The sequence below is a fragment of the Salmo trutta genome, chromosome 29 (assembly GCF_901001165.1).
Source record: "Salmo trutta chromosome 29, fSalTru1.1, whole genome shotgun sequence".
NCBI classification, from domain to species: domain Eukaryota; kingdom Metazoa; phylum Chordata; class Actinopteri; order Salmoniformes; family Salmonidae; genus Salmo; species Salmo trutta.
Window position 1 is genome coordinate 44,151,972 of NC_042985.1, and position 16,690 is coordinate 44,168,661.

Below are 16,690 nucleotides of genomic sequence, written 5' to 3' on the forward strand. Positions count from 1 at the left end.
AACTAGGCAAATCAGTTAAGAACAAATTCTAATGTACAATGATGGCCCGGACGACGCTGGGCCAATTGTGTGTTGCCCTATGGGACTCCCAATCACAGACGGATGTGATACAACCTGGATTCGAACCAGGGATTGTAGTGACGCCTCTTGACTGAGATGCAGTGCCTTAGACCGCAGCGTCCATGTGTGTTAACTATTTAACTGTACTAGAATGCTTAAAAGGCCGCAAAAATTTTAAATATTGGTATAGTTTTTTTTGGTAAGGAAAATATCGGATATCGGTGTCAGCCAAAAATGTCATATTGGTGCATCACTACTTCCAAGTAAGGGCTTTGGGATGGAGATGCAACATGGCAGTCGTGCCAAAATATCTCATCAGCCACCTGGTGGAAAGGACTTTGTGGATCTGAGGCTCTTTCCCCTGTTGCCTCCATCATCCTCTAAATCCCACCAACATCGGCCACCTCAGAGCGCAACTGGTCCTTGTTTGGGAACACGCACGCAACAGGCTGACCAATACAAGGGTTGAAAAATTGGTGGCCATCCAGGCAAATGAGGCTTTTTGAGCCTGACAACAAGCCATCCTCAACAAGTTGGAAAGTGACAGTGACGATGAGGCCTTAGAGTCTGCTGTTCAAGAGGTGTACATTGAGGAGGTCCAGGGAAAAGACATGGAAGCCTGAGAGGAAGACAACCAAAGCTTTAATTTATAGACAATCATTTTACAGATGTATGTTAAATGTTTTTGGGAGATGCGATTGATCATTGGGGATCATTCAATATTCCCTTTTGTTGTTCAGTGAAATCATCCCATGTGAAGAGTCATCTCATTTAATTAAAGATCAATTTGTAACAATCATTTTTTATATTTCTATTTGAAGGATGTAATCATTTGCAACTATGTCTACTTATGATAAGGTAAAAGGTTTATGTTTCTGTCTTCATATGATATGGTAAATATATCCAATGCAAAAAACATTTAATATTAATTTGCATATATTTATGTTAATTCCCACGGAAAGTTTCCACCTCTGAATATTCCCCAAAATGTGCAACCCTATTTGTAATTATGAAAATTTGTCAAAACAGATTGTGAACCCAAAAGTGGAAGTTTGATTCTAGAGTGTGGACAATCCTGACTGCTCCCTAAGACTAGCAAGCTTGTGTTTCAGCAGCACGTTCAGTGGCTGACTCAATTTGTAGAGCATGTGTGAGTAAATTAGCACTGTACCTGGAGGTTGGATGTTCAATCAGCTGCTTTCTTATTAGTTCATCTTGTATTGCTCCAAAATAATTACATGCCTGTGCTTTCAAATCTGCTCCCTGATGTGGTTGTCTTTACAAAATAAAAAAAAGTGAGTTGAGAGCTGCTTGTCTTCCCAAAGTGCTGAAATATGCAGCGCCCCTTCTCTAAGAGGTAGTGTTAGTGTTGGTACAGTAGGAGGATAGCACGTTTCCAGGATCACCTTGGTGAGGCAGAAATGGGCCCGGAGCCATCCTCGGTGCCAATGTTGTGTTGGAAGAACGATACGTTTTTATTTATATACGACTCGGGTTTATTAGCTAGCTATCGCTCTAACATGCTCACGTTCATGAGCTACCGTAATAACGTTTAACCAAAATATGGTGGCCCTTCAGGAGAACAATACGGCGAGTCAAAAACGCACTCCATTTTTATTGGTTGTTCATGGTTGAGTAAGTGTAGCCATTCAAGTGTACAGTATTACTCCGGTAGCCTGGTCCCAGATTGGTTTGTGCTTTTGCCAACTCAATTGTCATTGTCAAGCCAAACATGGTATGACAATTCAATAAGGAGTTCGCAAGGGAGCAGAAACCGATCGGCACCCAGACTACGCAGACACTGGATGGATATGATTCAAAAGGTAAAGGAATTGGATAATGGCATTCTACACAGCATATCAATATTTTAGTCTATGTATGTTAGCCCTCAGTGAAAGCTTGTGTAATGTGATGCTGATAAGCTGCAATATCTTCTGCTGTATTTTAGGACTATATCATCATTGGATAAGTGGAGTCAAACTTGAAAAAACAAAATAGTTGGATATTTAGGCATAGACCTACAGCTTATGAACAAAGGGGTGGGTCTCTTTCTTCACAGAGATACACAGACCCCAATATTCTATTTTTAGTTGCTTGCTTGTCTGTCTCCCATACACCTCACAAACTGGCTGGGAGAGTGAGTGCCATCAACACTGTACTGATCATTCTGTGTCACTTGTGTGTTGGGTTGTGCCAGCACTTTCCCGAACCAATTCATATGCCTTTTCTGTTAGTTTTTTATCCTTGTTTGCAAGCTTGACATTGGTTGCAAGCTGTTGCATCCACAAGGCAGTTGTGCGGTTGTCAAACACCTGTGTAAACATGGTCTAAGAGCCAATTTATGCTTGATATGAAAATATGGTCGGAGGTGCTGTATGGATGGTGTGACGCAATTGCGGAACCTCTGGAGGCACGCAGAGTTTAAATTGAACTCCTTACCGCATCGCCGTATGCCTCTAAAATGTTGTAACAATGCGGAGGGCTACGTATAGCTCCGCATTGACATGATTGGTTGACGGTGAGGGCAGGAGATCCTGTCTAAACACAAACTCACTTCCTAGACAACTTCCTTCACAACAGCTCTGCGCTGCTTGGCAAAGCGCAAGAAGTATGAATGCCGAAGATTTACCTTCCAACAGGACAACGAACCTAAGCACACAGCCAAGACGACACAGGAGTGGCTTTGGGACAATTTAATACATTTTAGAATAAGGCTGTAATGTAACAAAATGTGGAAAAAGTCAAAGGGTCTGAATACTTTCCGAATGCACTGTATACATTAACACCTCTCCCATAGGCATTCCTGTGTCTTCTGTAGATGTTATATACTTGTATTGCTACTGCTGTGTCAAAGGAATGATCTAAGTGAGTCTCAAAAATGGATAATATATGAATGTTATGTTAGCAAGTTATTGATTTTATGAACCTTATTTCTAAGGCTACATTATCAGAGATAGACATAATATGGAAAAGAACAAACAAATCAAGAGAAAATAAAAACATTATTCAGAAGTCCATCAATCAGTTGGTGTGTGTGTGTGTTGCAGGGTTGAAGCTATGAACCCACAGGCTTGGCTCGGTCATCCCTTTCAGGCTTTTGGGAGGGAGGATGGACAGACAATGAGCCTGTCATAGTGGATGCAAGTAATGTCCCCACGCGCTCTGACAGCTTTCATGGCTGGGGTAAGTTCTTTCCTCTTCTTCCTCTTCTGGCGCACAGCTCCAGGATAGTCCTAGACATTCCGCACAAGTTCTTGGCTCTTTCCAGAACAGCTACCTTGTCCTTGATCCTCAGGAACTTGACCACTATCGGCCTGGGCCTGTCACCTGGGCCAGTGTTGGGTTTTCCAGTCCTGTCGGCGCACTCCACCTCACTCTTCTTGTGGTCCATACTCTGTTTCTAAGTGATAATTTCCCTCACTTTGTCCCCAGACTCAGTCCAGGTCTGGAGGAGATTCTGCAATTCTGTCCACAACAATGTTGTTTCAGGAGAATCTTAGTTCTCTCTCATTGTTATCATGCATTCACATACAGAACTGATGTCCTCGCTCAATGACTTACAGATTGCTGTTTAAACTCATCTAGCTAACCCTGGGAAAACTGCAAACTGTTCTTCAGGTCCTGGACCTCTCTGGTCAGATTGTCCATTCTTTTATTAGTTGACTCCACAAGTATTTGGACACAATATTTTAAGCTATTTTGTTATTATAACAACTGCTTGTAGAACTCATTTTGTTTGTTTAAAATATCCTTCACCTATGATAGAGACACCCCAATGTCCTCAACGGTACTCCAACCGGCTTTTGTCTTTGTCATGGTAGCAACGTAGGCTACGGAGTTACTCATCGCAGTTCCAGAAAAGGCAGATGGAAACGGCAACAAACAGCAGGGATTCAAACAGTCACACTCCCGGGACAATCCGTGGATCTAGCCGTAAGGGCTGTGGGCTGTGTACAAGCTGCTAAGAAAAGCTAGCTTGATAGCTAGCTAACATTAGTTAGAAGCTAGGCTAGCATCTGTGCCAACAAGAGAATGATGAGCTATTTCTCTGGAGTAAAATAGACCTATTGTTCCCTGTAATACAGTGAACGTCCTACACTTTTGTGATGTTATATGTTGACAATTATTTGAAAACAAGTCCATTAATTCATAGTTTTTGCAAAAGAAAGCCATGAGAAAGAAACACGTTTCAATGCATGTACATCAATATTTTATTAAAATATCACAAACAGCAAAATAGTGAACAGACATAAACCCTTTTTTTTTATTTCTCTGACAATTTTTGTCCCACTTCTGTAAAATGTTTGGACTGATTATGTGCGATGCCATTGCATGAAAGGTGTCAGTGACTGTAGGAAGCCTGTTTAGGAAAATTAAGTTATTTAAAAAGACTGCTTATTGCTTTTATTTTTTTATTCAGTCAAAAAAAATATGCATCTTCCACTTTTCTCTGTTGGACCTAACTGTCAAATTGTTCTGAATCCACTATATTTGCCTGTTGGTTTCCCTTTCACGTGACAAAGTTACTACTTGCCATATCAACAGCAATGGTAGGCCTTCAAAGTATTCACACCTCTTTTTCCACATTATGTTGTGTTACAGCCTGAATTTTAAATGGATTACATTTCGATTTTTGTTATTTTGTCACTGGCAAATGAAATTATGTTTCTCAAAATGTTTACTAATTAATAAAAAATGAAAAGCTGAAGTGTCTTGAGTCAATTAGTATTCAACCCCTTTGTTATGGAAAGTCTAAATAAGGTCAGGAGTAAAAATGTGCCTAGCAAGTCATATATTATGTTTAATGGACTCACTCTGTGTGCAATAATAGTTTAACATGATTTTTGAATGACTACCTCATCTCTGTACCTCACACATACAATTATCTATAAGGTCTCTCAGTCACGCAATGAATTTCAAACACAGATTCAACCATAAAGGCCAGGTTTTCCAATGCCTCGCAAAGAAATCAAATCCAATCGTATTGGTCAGATACATGTGACCAATACACCCAGTCACTTAAAAAATACAAGCGGAAAGATATTAACATGTTTGTCTAACAATGATCAACAACAAACTTGACAAAGCTTGAAGATTTTTTTTAAAGATGAATGTGCAAATATTACAATGCTCTTAAGAGACTTACCCAGAAAGACTCACAGCTGTAACTGATGCCAAAGGTGATTCTAACATGTATTGACTCAGGGGCTTGAATACTTATCTAATCAAGAGTGTTTTTTATTTTTTATTTTTTTTATTTTACAAATGTTAGAATTCTTCTTCCACTTTGACATTATAGTATTTTGTATTGGTCATTGACAAAAAAATAAATTAAATCCCACTATATAACAAAATGTTGAAAAGGTAAAGGGGTGTGAATACTTTCTGAAGGCACTGTGTGTGTGTGTGTGTGTGTGTGTGTGTGTGTGTGTGTGTGTGTGTATATATATATATATATTTCTTTATTTGGGAGCAGTACATAGTACCTCTTTCTTTTTATACTGGATATTTTTCCAACTCCTGTGAAAAGTTTGGATGTCTGTAAAACCCTCCATAGTGTACATTGTCATGGGCCTAATATTATATGCCCACGGGGAGCAATTATGGTGCCTGTAACTGTACTTAGACATAGCTTATTTAAAGAAAGTTGCTTTGTTTTATTCATTGCCGATATATCTTTAATTTAATCTTTCTTATTGACAACGTTTGGCATGTCCATGGCTCAGACATAATGCATTTTACAATAGGCATATATCATTGCGAATCATATGTTTAACAATATATTTCCATAGTGAAGCCATGCTATTACTCAGAACATTGTGGACTGCAAACATGTTAAACATTCTTAGCAAATATGGGACATGTCTACATTTAGTTACTTTGTTTCTGTAGTCTAATTGACAAACTAAGCTATAATTGACAAACACCATTAGAGTTGATGAATATACAATACATAAAATACAATAAATACACAACTTGAAGCAACCACATATTTAGCCATGGAGCACGTTCTGACTGGCAAGTGAGAGATTAAGCCTCGACACACCTACAATTGTTAATTAATCAAAATCCAATTGTATTTGTCACATGCGCAGAATAAAACAGGTGTAGACCTTACTGTGAAATACTTATTTACAAGCCCTTAATCAACAAAGCAGTTAAGAAAAGATTTACTAAAAACGTAAGTATTTTTTTGTTGTTGTAAGAATTACACAAAATAATGAGGCTATATACAGGGGGTACCAGGGCAATGTGTGGGGGTACAGATTAGTCAAGGTCATTTGTACATGTAGGTAGGGGTAAAGTGACTATGCATAGATAAATAGCGAGTAGTAGCAGTGTAAAAATCAAAGTGTCCTGGTGGCCATTTGATTAATTGTGGGGGAAGATTAAGGAGCTTTTTGGGACTAGTTGACGCTCCATTACCGCAGCCTTTTTGCGCGCATAATTCTGGTTGTAAAAAAAACCCTACACACCCCCAAACCTAAATCTTAGCCAGCGCTAAGATTTTACATTGCATTAGGTTGGTTAGAAGTTTGAATAGTGGGCCTGGAATATACTATTTAAATACAAGGTGCAATTTCGAAATTTGGTAGTGCATCAGCATTCAGCAGTTTTCTTGTTATGCAGTGCGGCTTAGTAGGATCGTGTTTCGGAAGTACGCATGGTCCTCAACCTTCGCCTCTCTAGTCCGGGGGATAAAACATTTTTTTAAATGAATTATGCTCTCTCGAGTCATGATTTAGGTCCATATAAAAAAAAATCCCAAGCGTTGTGAGCTCAACCGGTGCTTTGGTTCGATGGACTACACCTCTGCGTGTTGTGTAACCTTGCCTGAGACCAGAAGACTTGTCAGCTCCCCAAAATATGCCAAGGCTTTACATCAGCAGGTTAACAGTCCTGTATGCAGGCCTAGGCAAATCCAATCATTCGTTTTTTACTTACCTCCACAAATTCACCATTGCAGGCAACAAAATGTAAGTGCGACTTCTGAGCAATGCCAATTGAACAGTGATATACTGTAGCACCATTTACAGTTACTGTTTGTAGTGGTACCTCATATGAATTGGAATCTGTTGGTAGGCCTACTGCCTGGAATGGATACGTCTACAGCACTTTGCCCTTGTGCGTAGAACGCTTGCGCAGACAGGCTAGCTATGTGAGTCACGAGAAATCCGACTTGCCTCTCAACCAACAAGGCAGTCCTCCTGCAACAACGCCATAGTCAACGGAGCACAATTATATTAAATTAAAGTGTTATTGTTCCAATAAAAAAAAGGAATGGTATGTATTATAACTTTCGTGCCAGATTTGAAGGTCAGAATTTAGTCGGACTCGGATTGTAGTTGACAGCTGTGAATAATTTTTCCAGAGTGCTGCGTAGATTTCAGGAGAGGAGGGGGGGCTTTTCGGTTGCTCAACATGGCTGCGCCCTGTGGAGAACAACAAGTGTAGAAGGTAATAAAATGTATTCCATGCATTTATTAAAGTGTTTACTTTTGCCGTGACAAATATTTTAGTGTAAAATTGCAACTTTTCTGGTACATATTTGAATCAAAAAATAAATAAGTCCCCGCAAAATAGTTGATGAACTAATCGAGTTTGTCAGTACGGTACTAGCTACTGGTAACAGTTGACGTTAGCTAGCCAACTAGCTAGATGGCTAGCTAGCCTAGGTATAGTTAGCCAACATTTTGGGGCAGCGTTCAATCAAGTTTGTGCATTAACGTCAGCTGTCTTCATTAGCTACTTCTTCACGATTCATTGCAAGATTTCTTTAATATGTTGCAATGGTAATAACTTAGAAATATGTTGACGCAATTAGTTTGCCGGCTACTCATCTCTCCCCCACTACTTCAACTAGCTAGCTAACTAGGATTCAAAGATAGCTAACTGAACACACGCGCTCAATTCCACCAGGCAGGCACCACTGATCATCCTTTATGTTGTAGTTGAACATTAAATAAAAAGTCAGCCTTGTCATAATACAAATTGATAGTAACTAGTAAATGGTAATATGATGTAAGTTCCTATTAATAGTATTGATGTGTATCTAACTGCACAGCTGTATGAATTATTCAATTTTTAGCTTGACCACATTTTCTTTGGTGTCAAACGTGCCTGCAGTGGCCACCCCATTACAACAGCACAGCAGGTTGCTGGCCGGCTTCACCTTGAGAGGGGGGACAGTTCCATAGGCATCCCAGCAGCACCATGGCAAAGGAGCAGCCGAATGTGAGCGACCTCCTCCCGCTCCTGGAGTCGTCCGATCTGCATGAACTGGATCAGATCAAAAGTGTCCTCAATGACCACCTCAGCACAGGTCAGTACTCAAAATTCAGCATTATCCCCGCCTCTCCCTACTGGCCACTCAACCACAACAGGCTGAGATTACTACACGCTAATAGGGAGAGAATAGGTCAGTGTTTGCATGGTTCTCTGCAGGTCTCAAACTCTTGGTGACATTATGCTGCCTTTACTGCAGAGCAATTACGTTTTGGGTATTTAAAAAAAAAAATGTAAACAACTTATTTGTATTTCTTCTGAATCCCTATTGGCTGCTGCCTACTCTTCTTGGGGCCCAATCACAATTACATACAATAAAACAATACAAAACACAACACATTATTGCACACCACTCTACCATAACATATCTACAATACAAAATCAATAATACAAGTAATTGACTAACATTGGTTCAATTATTTGAATTCCATTTCATTTGTTTTTCTGTGCCCTCAATGCGCACGTTGCATAGTTTCTCTAGAGATAAATCAGATCAAGCCCAAACTGTGTGATGTAATAGGGAGTTGTAGTTTCCAACAGGCCAATATTCTACATAGTTTATCGCAGAAAAACGTGGTAATTAGCTCCAATGACCATAATCCATTGTGAACCTATTTGTCCGGTCTGTGTGTTTCTTTTACGCATGCTACGAGAAGAGACAGAAGAATGCACAATAGAGTGAAGGACAGAGAGCAGTTGCTTCGCAAGGTATCGCTACCTAAAAAAAAAACAAGGCCCTCAGTTTTGCCTAAAATGACATACCCAAATCTAACTGCCTGTAGCTCAGGACCTGAAGCAAGGATATGCATATTCTTGATACCATTTGAAAGGAAACACTTTGAAGTTTGTGGAAATATGAAATTAATGTAGGAGAATGTAACACATTAGATCTGGTAAAAGATAATACAAAGTAAAAACATGCGTTCCCCCCCATCTTTGAAATGCAAGAGAAAGGCCACAATGTATTATTCCATTTTAGGCACAATTTAGATTTTGGACAATAGATGGCAGCACTGTATGTACAAAGTGTGGTGGTTAATTTCTTTACTATCAAATGAGGAGAGACAAACTTATCACACACGTGAGAGTCATACTTCAACTAAATGTTTATTCACTTATTAATAAGGGAGCAGGTCAATACAACACACGTATAAAGTTAATCGATTGAATGCTTTACGATAATGATGGCTGGTCGACGAATCACTCTTAGGTGATTAATTGAGAGCCCCGAGACAAAGGTACAAAGGTATTTTATAGCCAAGATACACCCCCTTCAGTCTACCTGACAAACAACAGATGTGTGGAATGGGTCACAAGGTTAAGATTTGTATGAAAGATGCGTAAAAACTGTTCTCATTGTGTAGAAACCAGTGTTCTGGCCCCGAGCCATCTCTCCCTGGTACCTTTTTATAGAACAGAAACATTAACTCATACTATGGAATGCAGTCTCTTTTAGGTTTATCACCCAAAGACATCGTCAGTCTACTGTCAGTGTTAAATCTCCCAGAGGCCCATCCTCAGTAGAACACACACAGATGAGTGTTCTAACAACTCCTTATTCTGTTGCATTAAACAACCATTTGATGCAATAACAGTATTATAACAATCTTGTCATTTCTCTCACAATAGTTTGACTGATCCAATGAACCATTGCATTTAAAGTCCCGTTGAAAATGGCCCCGTTCAAAATGTTGTATCAAGTCTGCCCAAATGTGCCTAATTGGTTTATTTATACATTTTCAAGTTCATAACTGTACACTCTCATCAAACAATAGCATGGTATTCTTTCATTCTAATAGCTACTGTAAATTGGACAGGGCAGTTGGATTAACAAGAATTTAAGCTTTCTGGGGGGGAGGGGGGTCCTGTAGAGGTTTTAAAAAGCATATGGAAATTAAAATAATAATTAATGTCCATTTTGGGCTCAAATTAGTTTATTATGAAGTTCGATACCCACTGAATTATATATATTTTTGCTACAAATCCAGATATTTCATTAAATAGTGATCTGTTCTGATTACATTTGACATCACACAGGACCATGTGCTGACACAGACCAATCACAGGCCGGCAGGCTACGAGGTCACTTGCTCCCTCATGCCATAGACATAAAGATTGACTTGCTCAGGCAGGATGAAAATGACTACATCGACCATGATCCTTTGATAGTTACGGCCACTTTCACCATGGTCCTTTGTTTTTTGGGGGGATGGGGGAGGGGTGCCATTCAGCCCAATTCAGCAATATGGTGCACAAATTCAGCAACTTCTGGTTTCATGCGCCATCTGGAGTTTTCCATAGGAATGCGTGGATGACGTCGGTGCTATCTACTGGTTTTGTCTAAAGAAAATACATGATTTTAATGATTGATAGTTGGTATTCAGCAGTCAAAAGTATGCCTTATTTACTTTGAATAACTACTAAAATAGTGATTTTTGTCAGACAGCATAGGCAGCAGCTCTATTGTGATGAGATGATGACTTGGAATGAAATAATAAAATCATCATAAATTATGGTTAATAAGTGATAAGCAGTAATGGGCAGTCACTGCCATCATGGGACTTTTATTAATTGTTTTATTCAACCCGCATAATGCATTTAATGTAAAAATGTAATATATATTTTTTTAAACTGATTTGCTTTTTAGTAATCGAAGCCGAACTAGCCTACTCCCTACAGTTTTCAGCAGTTAGCTTTGCCCACGACTGCCTCATATGAGCTACTATCCTGACAATAATAGAAACGTCAATAATCATCGCTTTGGAAACATATGGTCCTTATCTTTCATCAGCGAGACAATCCTTCAAATAAAAAAAGATACTTACTGTAGCAGTTTTGCAGAGATCCATACAGCTATGGGTGCCTCCATCCGACGAATCTGCAATTATGTTACACTTCCCGAGTTATGCTAACACGCCTCTGTCTTCCGTCTGTTTTCCGTAAACAAGCGCTGTAACATGGAGAGATGGCCGTGTGAGAACACTTACCCTATAAAGGTGTGTATCAATTTAACCTTATTTCTCACAGACATGAAAGATAAGGAGGTCCTTATGCTTCTAAAACCGTGCAGCAAGCAATGCGTGTTAATATTCAGACCAAGCATTGGGGCTCTTAACAAAGCTCCCCATACAGAAGACGCATTTGTCTAATTACTCTTGTGTAATGTAATGGAACTGAGAGTCATGATCAAGGGCTTGGTCCTCTGTACCTCAATTGGTACAGCATGGTGCTTGCATTGCCAGGATAGTGGGTTCGATTCCCGGGACCACCCATACTTAAAAAGCATGCACGCATGATTGTCACTTTGGATAAAAGGGTCTGCTAAATGGCATATTATTAACAAATAAACCAACATCTAATGTATTGGCAGGATCTCCTCCTCTCTATGTCCTTGACGTTGTCTCCAGAGCTATATTTATTGAGATCAATAAATACATGGCTATTATATCTATCAATAAAATACATGGCTCTGGTTGTCTCTAGTCATCAACATGTTACATACATTGATTAGTTGATTCTTCCCTTCTGAATAACAGAGCGAGGATCTGTGCTGCTCAATGGCCTTGTGGATTACTACCTTGAGACCAGCTCTCCACAGGCTATACTCATCCTTTGCTCTGTCAGGGAGCCTCATGACAAGGTGAGCACTGTAGGGTAAAGTTGCCCCAAGGCTCTGATCTTGGGTCAGTTTAGTATTTTCTCCGCTAATGGTTAGAATAGGGGGTAGGGGAAGTTGATCCCTGATCTGTACTTAGGGTAATTTTCACCCGGAGCACCAATTGAGTTGCCTAGTCCCAGATCGGTGTGCTGTCCTGCCAACTCCTATTATCATTGGCACGAGTTGGCAGGACAGCACAAACAGAAATGCGACCAGGCTATCAATCCGGCCTCTGTGGATAAAGTGTGGTTTACCACAGAGATCTCAAAACATAACATTGTGCTCTGAACAATTGGATCATGGCTGTTTTACCACACATCTTAAACATAATTATTTATTAATTGACAATATCGCACAGAATCCATTGTTGACTTGTTGAATTCCATGAGCAGCCATTGAGGGCTCACCGTAGCAAAATGTTTTCCAGCGGGGAATATACTTTTAGGTTAGTCCCTCTGTTTCGTCCAGTTCCTTGTGAATACACCTTTGCACTGGATATGTTAACTTGTCTGTGTTGTCCCGCAGCACCTCCTGGACAAGCTGAACGAGTGCATGGCCAAGCCGGCCTGTCGGCTGCCCACCCTTACCCTAATGGGGCACGTTATCCGCAAGCAGCCCCCCTGGATGCACAAGATAACCCGCTTCCCTCTGCTCACCTCCTTACTCAAATGCCTTAAGGTACATCAGTCAGCGCCTTGGTCTAAAGTAGTGCACTATATAGGGCACGGGAGGTTGGTGGCACCTTAATTGGGGAGGACGGGCTCGTGGTAATGGCTGGAGCAGAATAAGTGGAATGGTATCAAATACATCAAACACATGGTTTCCATGTGTTTGATACCATTCCATTCGCGCCGTTCCAGCCATTTATTATGAGCCGTCTTCCACACAGCAGCCTCCACTGATATAGGGAATAGGATGCAATGTGGAACACAGCCATTGAGTTTGCGCTCTCTTTTTTTTTCCCAATCTAGACTGACTCTGACGTGGTGGTGCTGATAACTGGAGTCCTAGTGTTGATCACACTGCTACCCGTGATACCCCAGGCAGGGAAGCAGCACATATACGACTTCTTTGACATCTTTGGCCGACTGGCGTCCTGGAGCCTGAAAAACCCAGGTGGTTTAACGTAGATCAGTATTGCCCACATAGAAATACAATTACTAGAAAGGGCGTAGCCCATCAGACCACAGCAATTTGACACAGCAAATCACACCTCTGGGACTGCCAACCGTTTCACCTATTTGATCTATTCCATCACTAGATTCAGCTATTCATGGCTTTGATGATTAGTTGACCAATTGAATCAGGTGTGTTAGTATTGGGATAGATGAGATAAGCGAAATGGCTGGATGTTGTCGAGGAGATGTTGGAGGAACACCCTAAGATCAAACCCATAACCTGTCCCATGGGAAGGAGGAACTGGAATGAGGGGACAGTAGCTCTCTGTGTACTATCTGATATTAGATTTTCCCATCATTAAATGTGTGGTGAATTGTAGTCACAGCCAAACTATTGAGTAGTTAAACTACTAGAGCATCCATGCTCATCTAGCTATAGGACAGGATCTATTTCCTTGGGATCTCATTTGGTAATTTCCTTGGAATTGTGAAATGTTGCCTAACCGCTGTTCTCGCCCCACACCCCACCCTGTGGGCCATAGGGCATGTGCACGGGGTGTATCTGATCCACCTCCATGCCAGTGTGTACTCCCTCTTCCACCGGCTCTACGGCATGTACCCCTGCAACTTTGTCTCCTACCTGCGCTCCCACTACAGTATGAAGGAGAACGTAGACACCTTTGAGGAAGTAGTGAAGGTTAGTACAACAGGACACGCCATACTCACCCCATCCTAGAATCTATGCACACTACATAAATGTATGTTGTGTGAAGAGATGTCTCATGGTCATCCGTCTCACCAATTTGCTCTTTTCTTAGCCGATGTTGGGGCACGTGCGGATACATCCCGAATTGGTCACTGGAACCAACGACTATGAGCTGGACCCCTCCAGGTAAGCACTCAGAAAGTAGGATTCCCAAATGGCACCCTATTCCCTATATAGTGCACTATTTTTGATCAGGGCCCTGGTCAAAAGTAGTGCACTATATAGGGTACCATTTGACGCAACCAAAGACTCTTTCGACTTGTAAGGTCTTGCTCGACAACAGCCAAGTTTACACTAATAATAAGGGGTCCTGTCAAACCCCTTGGCCAGGTGGAAGAGGTTTGAGATCCACGACATTGTGATTGAATGTGCAAAAGTGTCCCTGGACCCCAAGGAGGCGTCCTGTGAGGAGGGTTACTCCAGCATGCCAGACCACGTCTCCGTCCACCATCACCCCCACCTGCGGTCCGGTCTCGACTACAATGCCAGCCCCTACACCGACTTCCACAGCAGCTTCGGTCAGCGCTCTGACACATTCACTTTGATACAACTCAATCCTAATAAAATATGACTAATGTAGCACAGCTCTGTCCTTAGCCTGGTCCCAGGTCTGTTTGTGTCATCATGTCAACTACATTTACATTTACATTTTAGTCATTTAGCAGACGCTCTTATCCAGAGCGACTTGCAGTAGTGAATGCATACATTTCATACATGGCCCCCCGTGGGAATCGAACCCACAACCCTGGCGTTGCAAACACCATGCGTTGCAAACATCATGCTCTACCAACTGAGCTACAGGGAAGGCAACTCCTTGGCAATCATTGAGTTGACTTGACGGCACAAACCTACCTGGGACCAGGCTACTCCGTCGTTTGTAATGGAGTAATGCAGTTACAGGCTAGAACAGCAGTTTGGCCAAATACCACTTGGTTACTTAGTTGTAAGCCACGCTTAAGCCACTGTTTTTCTACCTGTGAATTACAGCAGTGGTTAAATATTTAATTTGCTTACAACCTGCCTTTTTTGTATTTTTCTACCACACAGTGTCTGTTAATTCAGGGGGTCGAAAGAGGTTTTGAGCTGTTCATCAGCGTGCCTGTATTTACAGGTTGTGTGTGTATAGTAATGTTCCAGGTGCGTTTTTCTTTTTCTCCTCCCCACACAGGTAGCTCTGCCTCTACCCCCCTATCGGTTGGCCGACCACCTCTCTCCCTTTCCTTACCCCACCTACCAGGGACCCAGTCCTCCCTCTGCAGTCCCCACACCTCTTTCCATCAGGTGGGTCATTGTTCTCCAAGCGAAAACACCCCATTAGTGAGATTACATTGAAATCTTTGTTTATGTTTTTACTTAAACTTAACAAAAATATAAACGCAGCATGCAACAATTTCAAAGATTTACAGTTCATATTAGGAAATCAGTCAATTGAAATAAATTCATTAGGCCCTAATCTATGGATTTCACCTGACTGGGATTATGGATATGCATCTGTTGTTCACAGATACCGTAAAAAAAGAAATGGGCCTCACGATGGTTCTCAGGATCTCGTCACGGTATTTTTGTGCATTCAAATTGCTATTGATATAATGCAATTGTGTTCGTTGTCCGTAGCTTATGCCTGCCCATACCATAACTGCCACCATAGGGCACTCTGGGTCTGCGGTTGTGAGGCCATTTTGGATGTACTTCCAAATTCTCTGAAATGACTTTGGAGGCGGCGTATGGTAGAGAAATTAACATTTAATTTCTGGTGGACATTCCTGCAGTCAGCATGCCAATTGCAAGTTCCCTCAACTTGAGACGTCTGTGCCGTTGTGTGACAAAACCACACATTTTAGAGTGGCCTTTTATTGCCCCCAGCACAAGGTAAACCTGTTTAATGGTTATTCTGTTAATCAGCTTCTTGATATGCCACACCTGTCAGGTGGATGGATTATCTTGACAAATGAGAAATGCTCACTAACAGAGATGTAAACAAATTTCTCCACAAAATTTAAGAGAAGTAAGCTTTTTGTGCATATGGAACAATTCTGGTATTTATTTTTCAGCTCATGAAACATGGGACCAAAACTTTACATGTTGTTTTATATTTTTGTTCAGTGTACCAAGTATATAACATAAAACACTGACGCTCCCACTGAAAAATTAAGTTATTCTACACAATTGTATTCTATTCTGTATTCCCATTGATTGTGATACATGTAAATTCTCTTGAGACACAAATGGCCCTCTTGTCCCTGTGCCCATGTTTCCAGAACCAACACTGTGAAGTCGACCCCGCTGGGAATAAAGTGTCGATGTGGAGTCCGTCCTCGGATTGTGGAATGACCACACCTCCCACCTCGAGGGGTATCTCCCCTGCCAATGTTCCAGAGCTATCCCAAAGTGCCTCCCATGCCCCCAGCCAAACAGCCAGCACATCAGGTCATTTTTGTAAAAAAAAAAATATTTTACCTTAGATTTTGCTGGTCAAATACCAGCTGGGGAAAACATATGACGATCTAGTGAAAGTTAAGACGGGAGAACAAAGAACAGTTACAGTTAGTTTACTTTCCGGTGCTACGAAGAGTGTTTTGATGGACTGTCATAAGGACTTTTCACTCAGAATTGTGTGTTCTTGTTTCATCGCAGGTGGGAAATGTCTCAGTCCTGCCCCGAATCTCTCCAATGAGTTTGAGCATGTTTGTTCACCCCCCAACACAACCAACCAGGTATGTACTGTAGCACGCTATTCTTACTACCATAATCTTTGTACCAGAACCCCTAAGCACTACTCCTAGTAGTTAATTACTGAAGATG

At 41.1% G+C, this 16,690-nt stretch overlaps 1 protein-coding gene across 3 annotated transcripts in view; it reads left to right on the top strand.

Annotated features, from left to right (window-relative positions):
* Window positions 1-7,185: 7,185 nt before the first annotated feature.
* tsc1a (TSC complex subunit 1a) overlaps window positions 7,186-16,690 on the top strand; it is a 38,272-nt gene continuing 28,767 nt past the window's right edge. For 2 of the 3 annotated variants that reach the window (XM_029722305.1, XM_029722307.1), the window contains exons 1-12: window positions 7,186-7,344; window positions 7,433-7,518; window positions 8,188-8,383; window positions 11,883-11,986; window positions 12,530-12,682; window positions 12,976-13,120; window positions 13,665-13,819; window positions 13,941-14,014; window positions 14,219-14,406; window positions 15,057-15,169; window positions 16,147-16,315; window positions 16,523-16,602. In XM_029722305.1, coding sequence (XP_029578165.1) covers window positions 8,275-8,383; window positions 11,883-11,986; window positions 12,530-12,682; window positions 12,976-13,120; window positions 13,665-13,819; window positions 13,941-14,014; window positions 14,219-14,406; window positions 15,057-15,169; window positions 16,147-16,315; window positions 16,523-16,602 — 1,290 coding nt within the window. In that variant the 5' untranslated portion in view covers window positions 7,186-7,344; window positions 7,433-7,518; window positions 8,188-8,274. Of the gene's footprint in view, window positions 7,345-7,432; window positions 7,519-8,187; window positions 8,384-11,294; window positions 11,343-11,882; window positions 11,987-12,529; window positions 12,683-12,975; window positions 13,121-13,664; window positions 13,820-13,940; window positions 14,015-14,218; window positions 14,407-15,056; window positions 15,170-16,146; window positions 16,316-16,522; window positions 16,603-16,690 lie in introns of those variants that run through there. The other variant, XM_029722308.1, reaches the window with a different exon arrangement.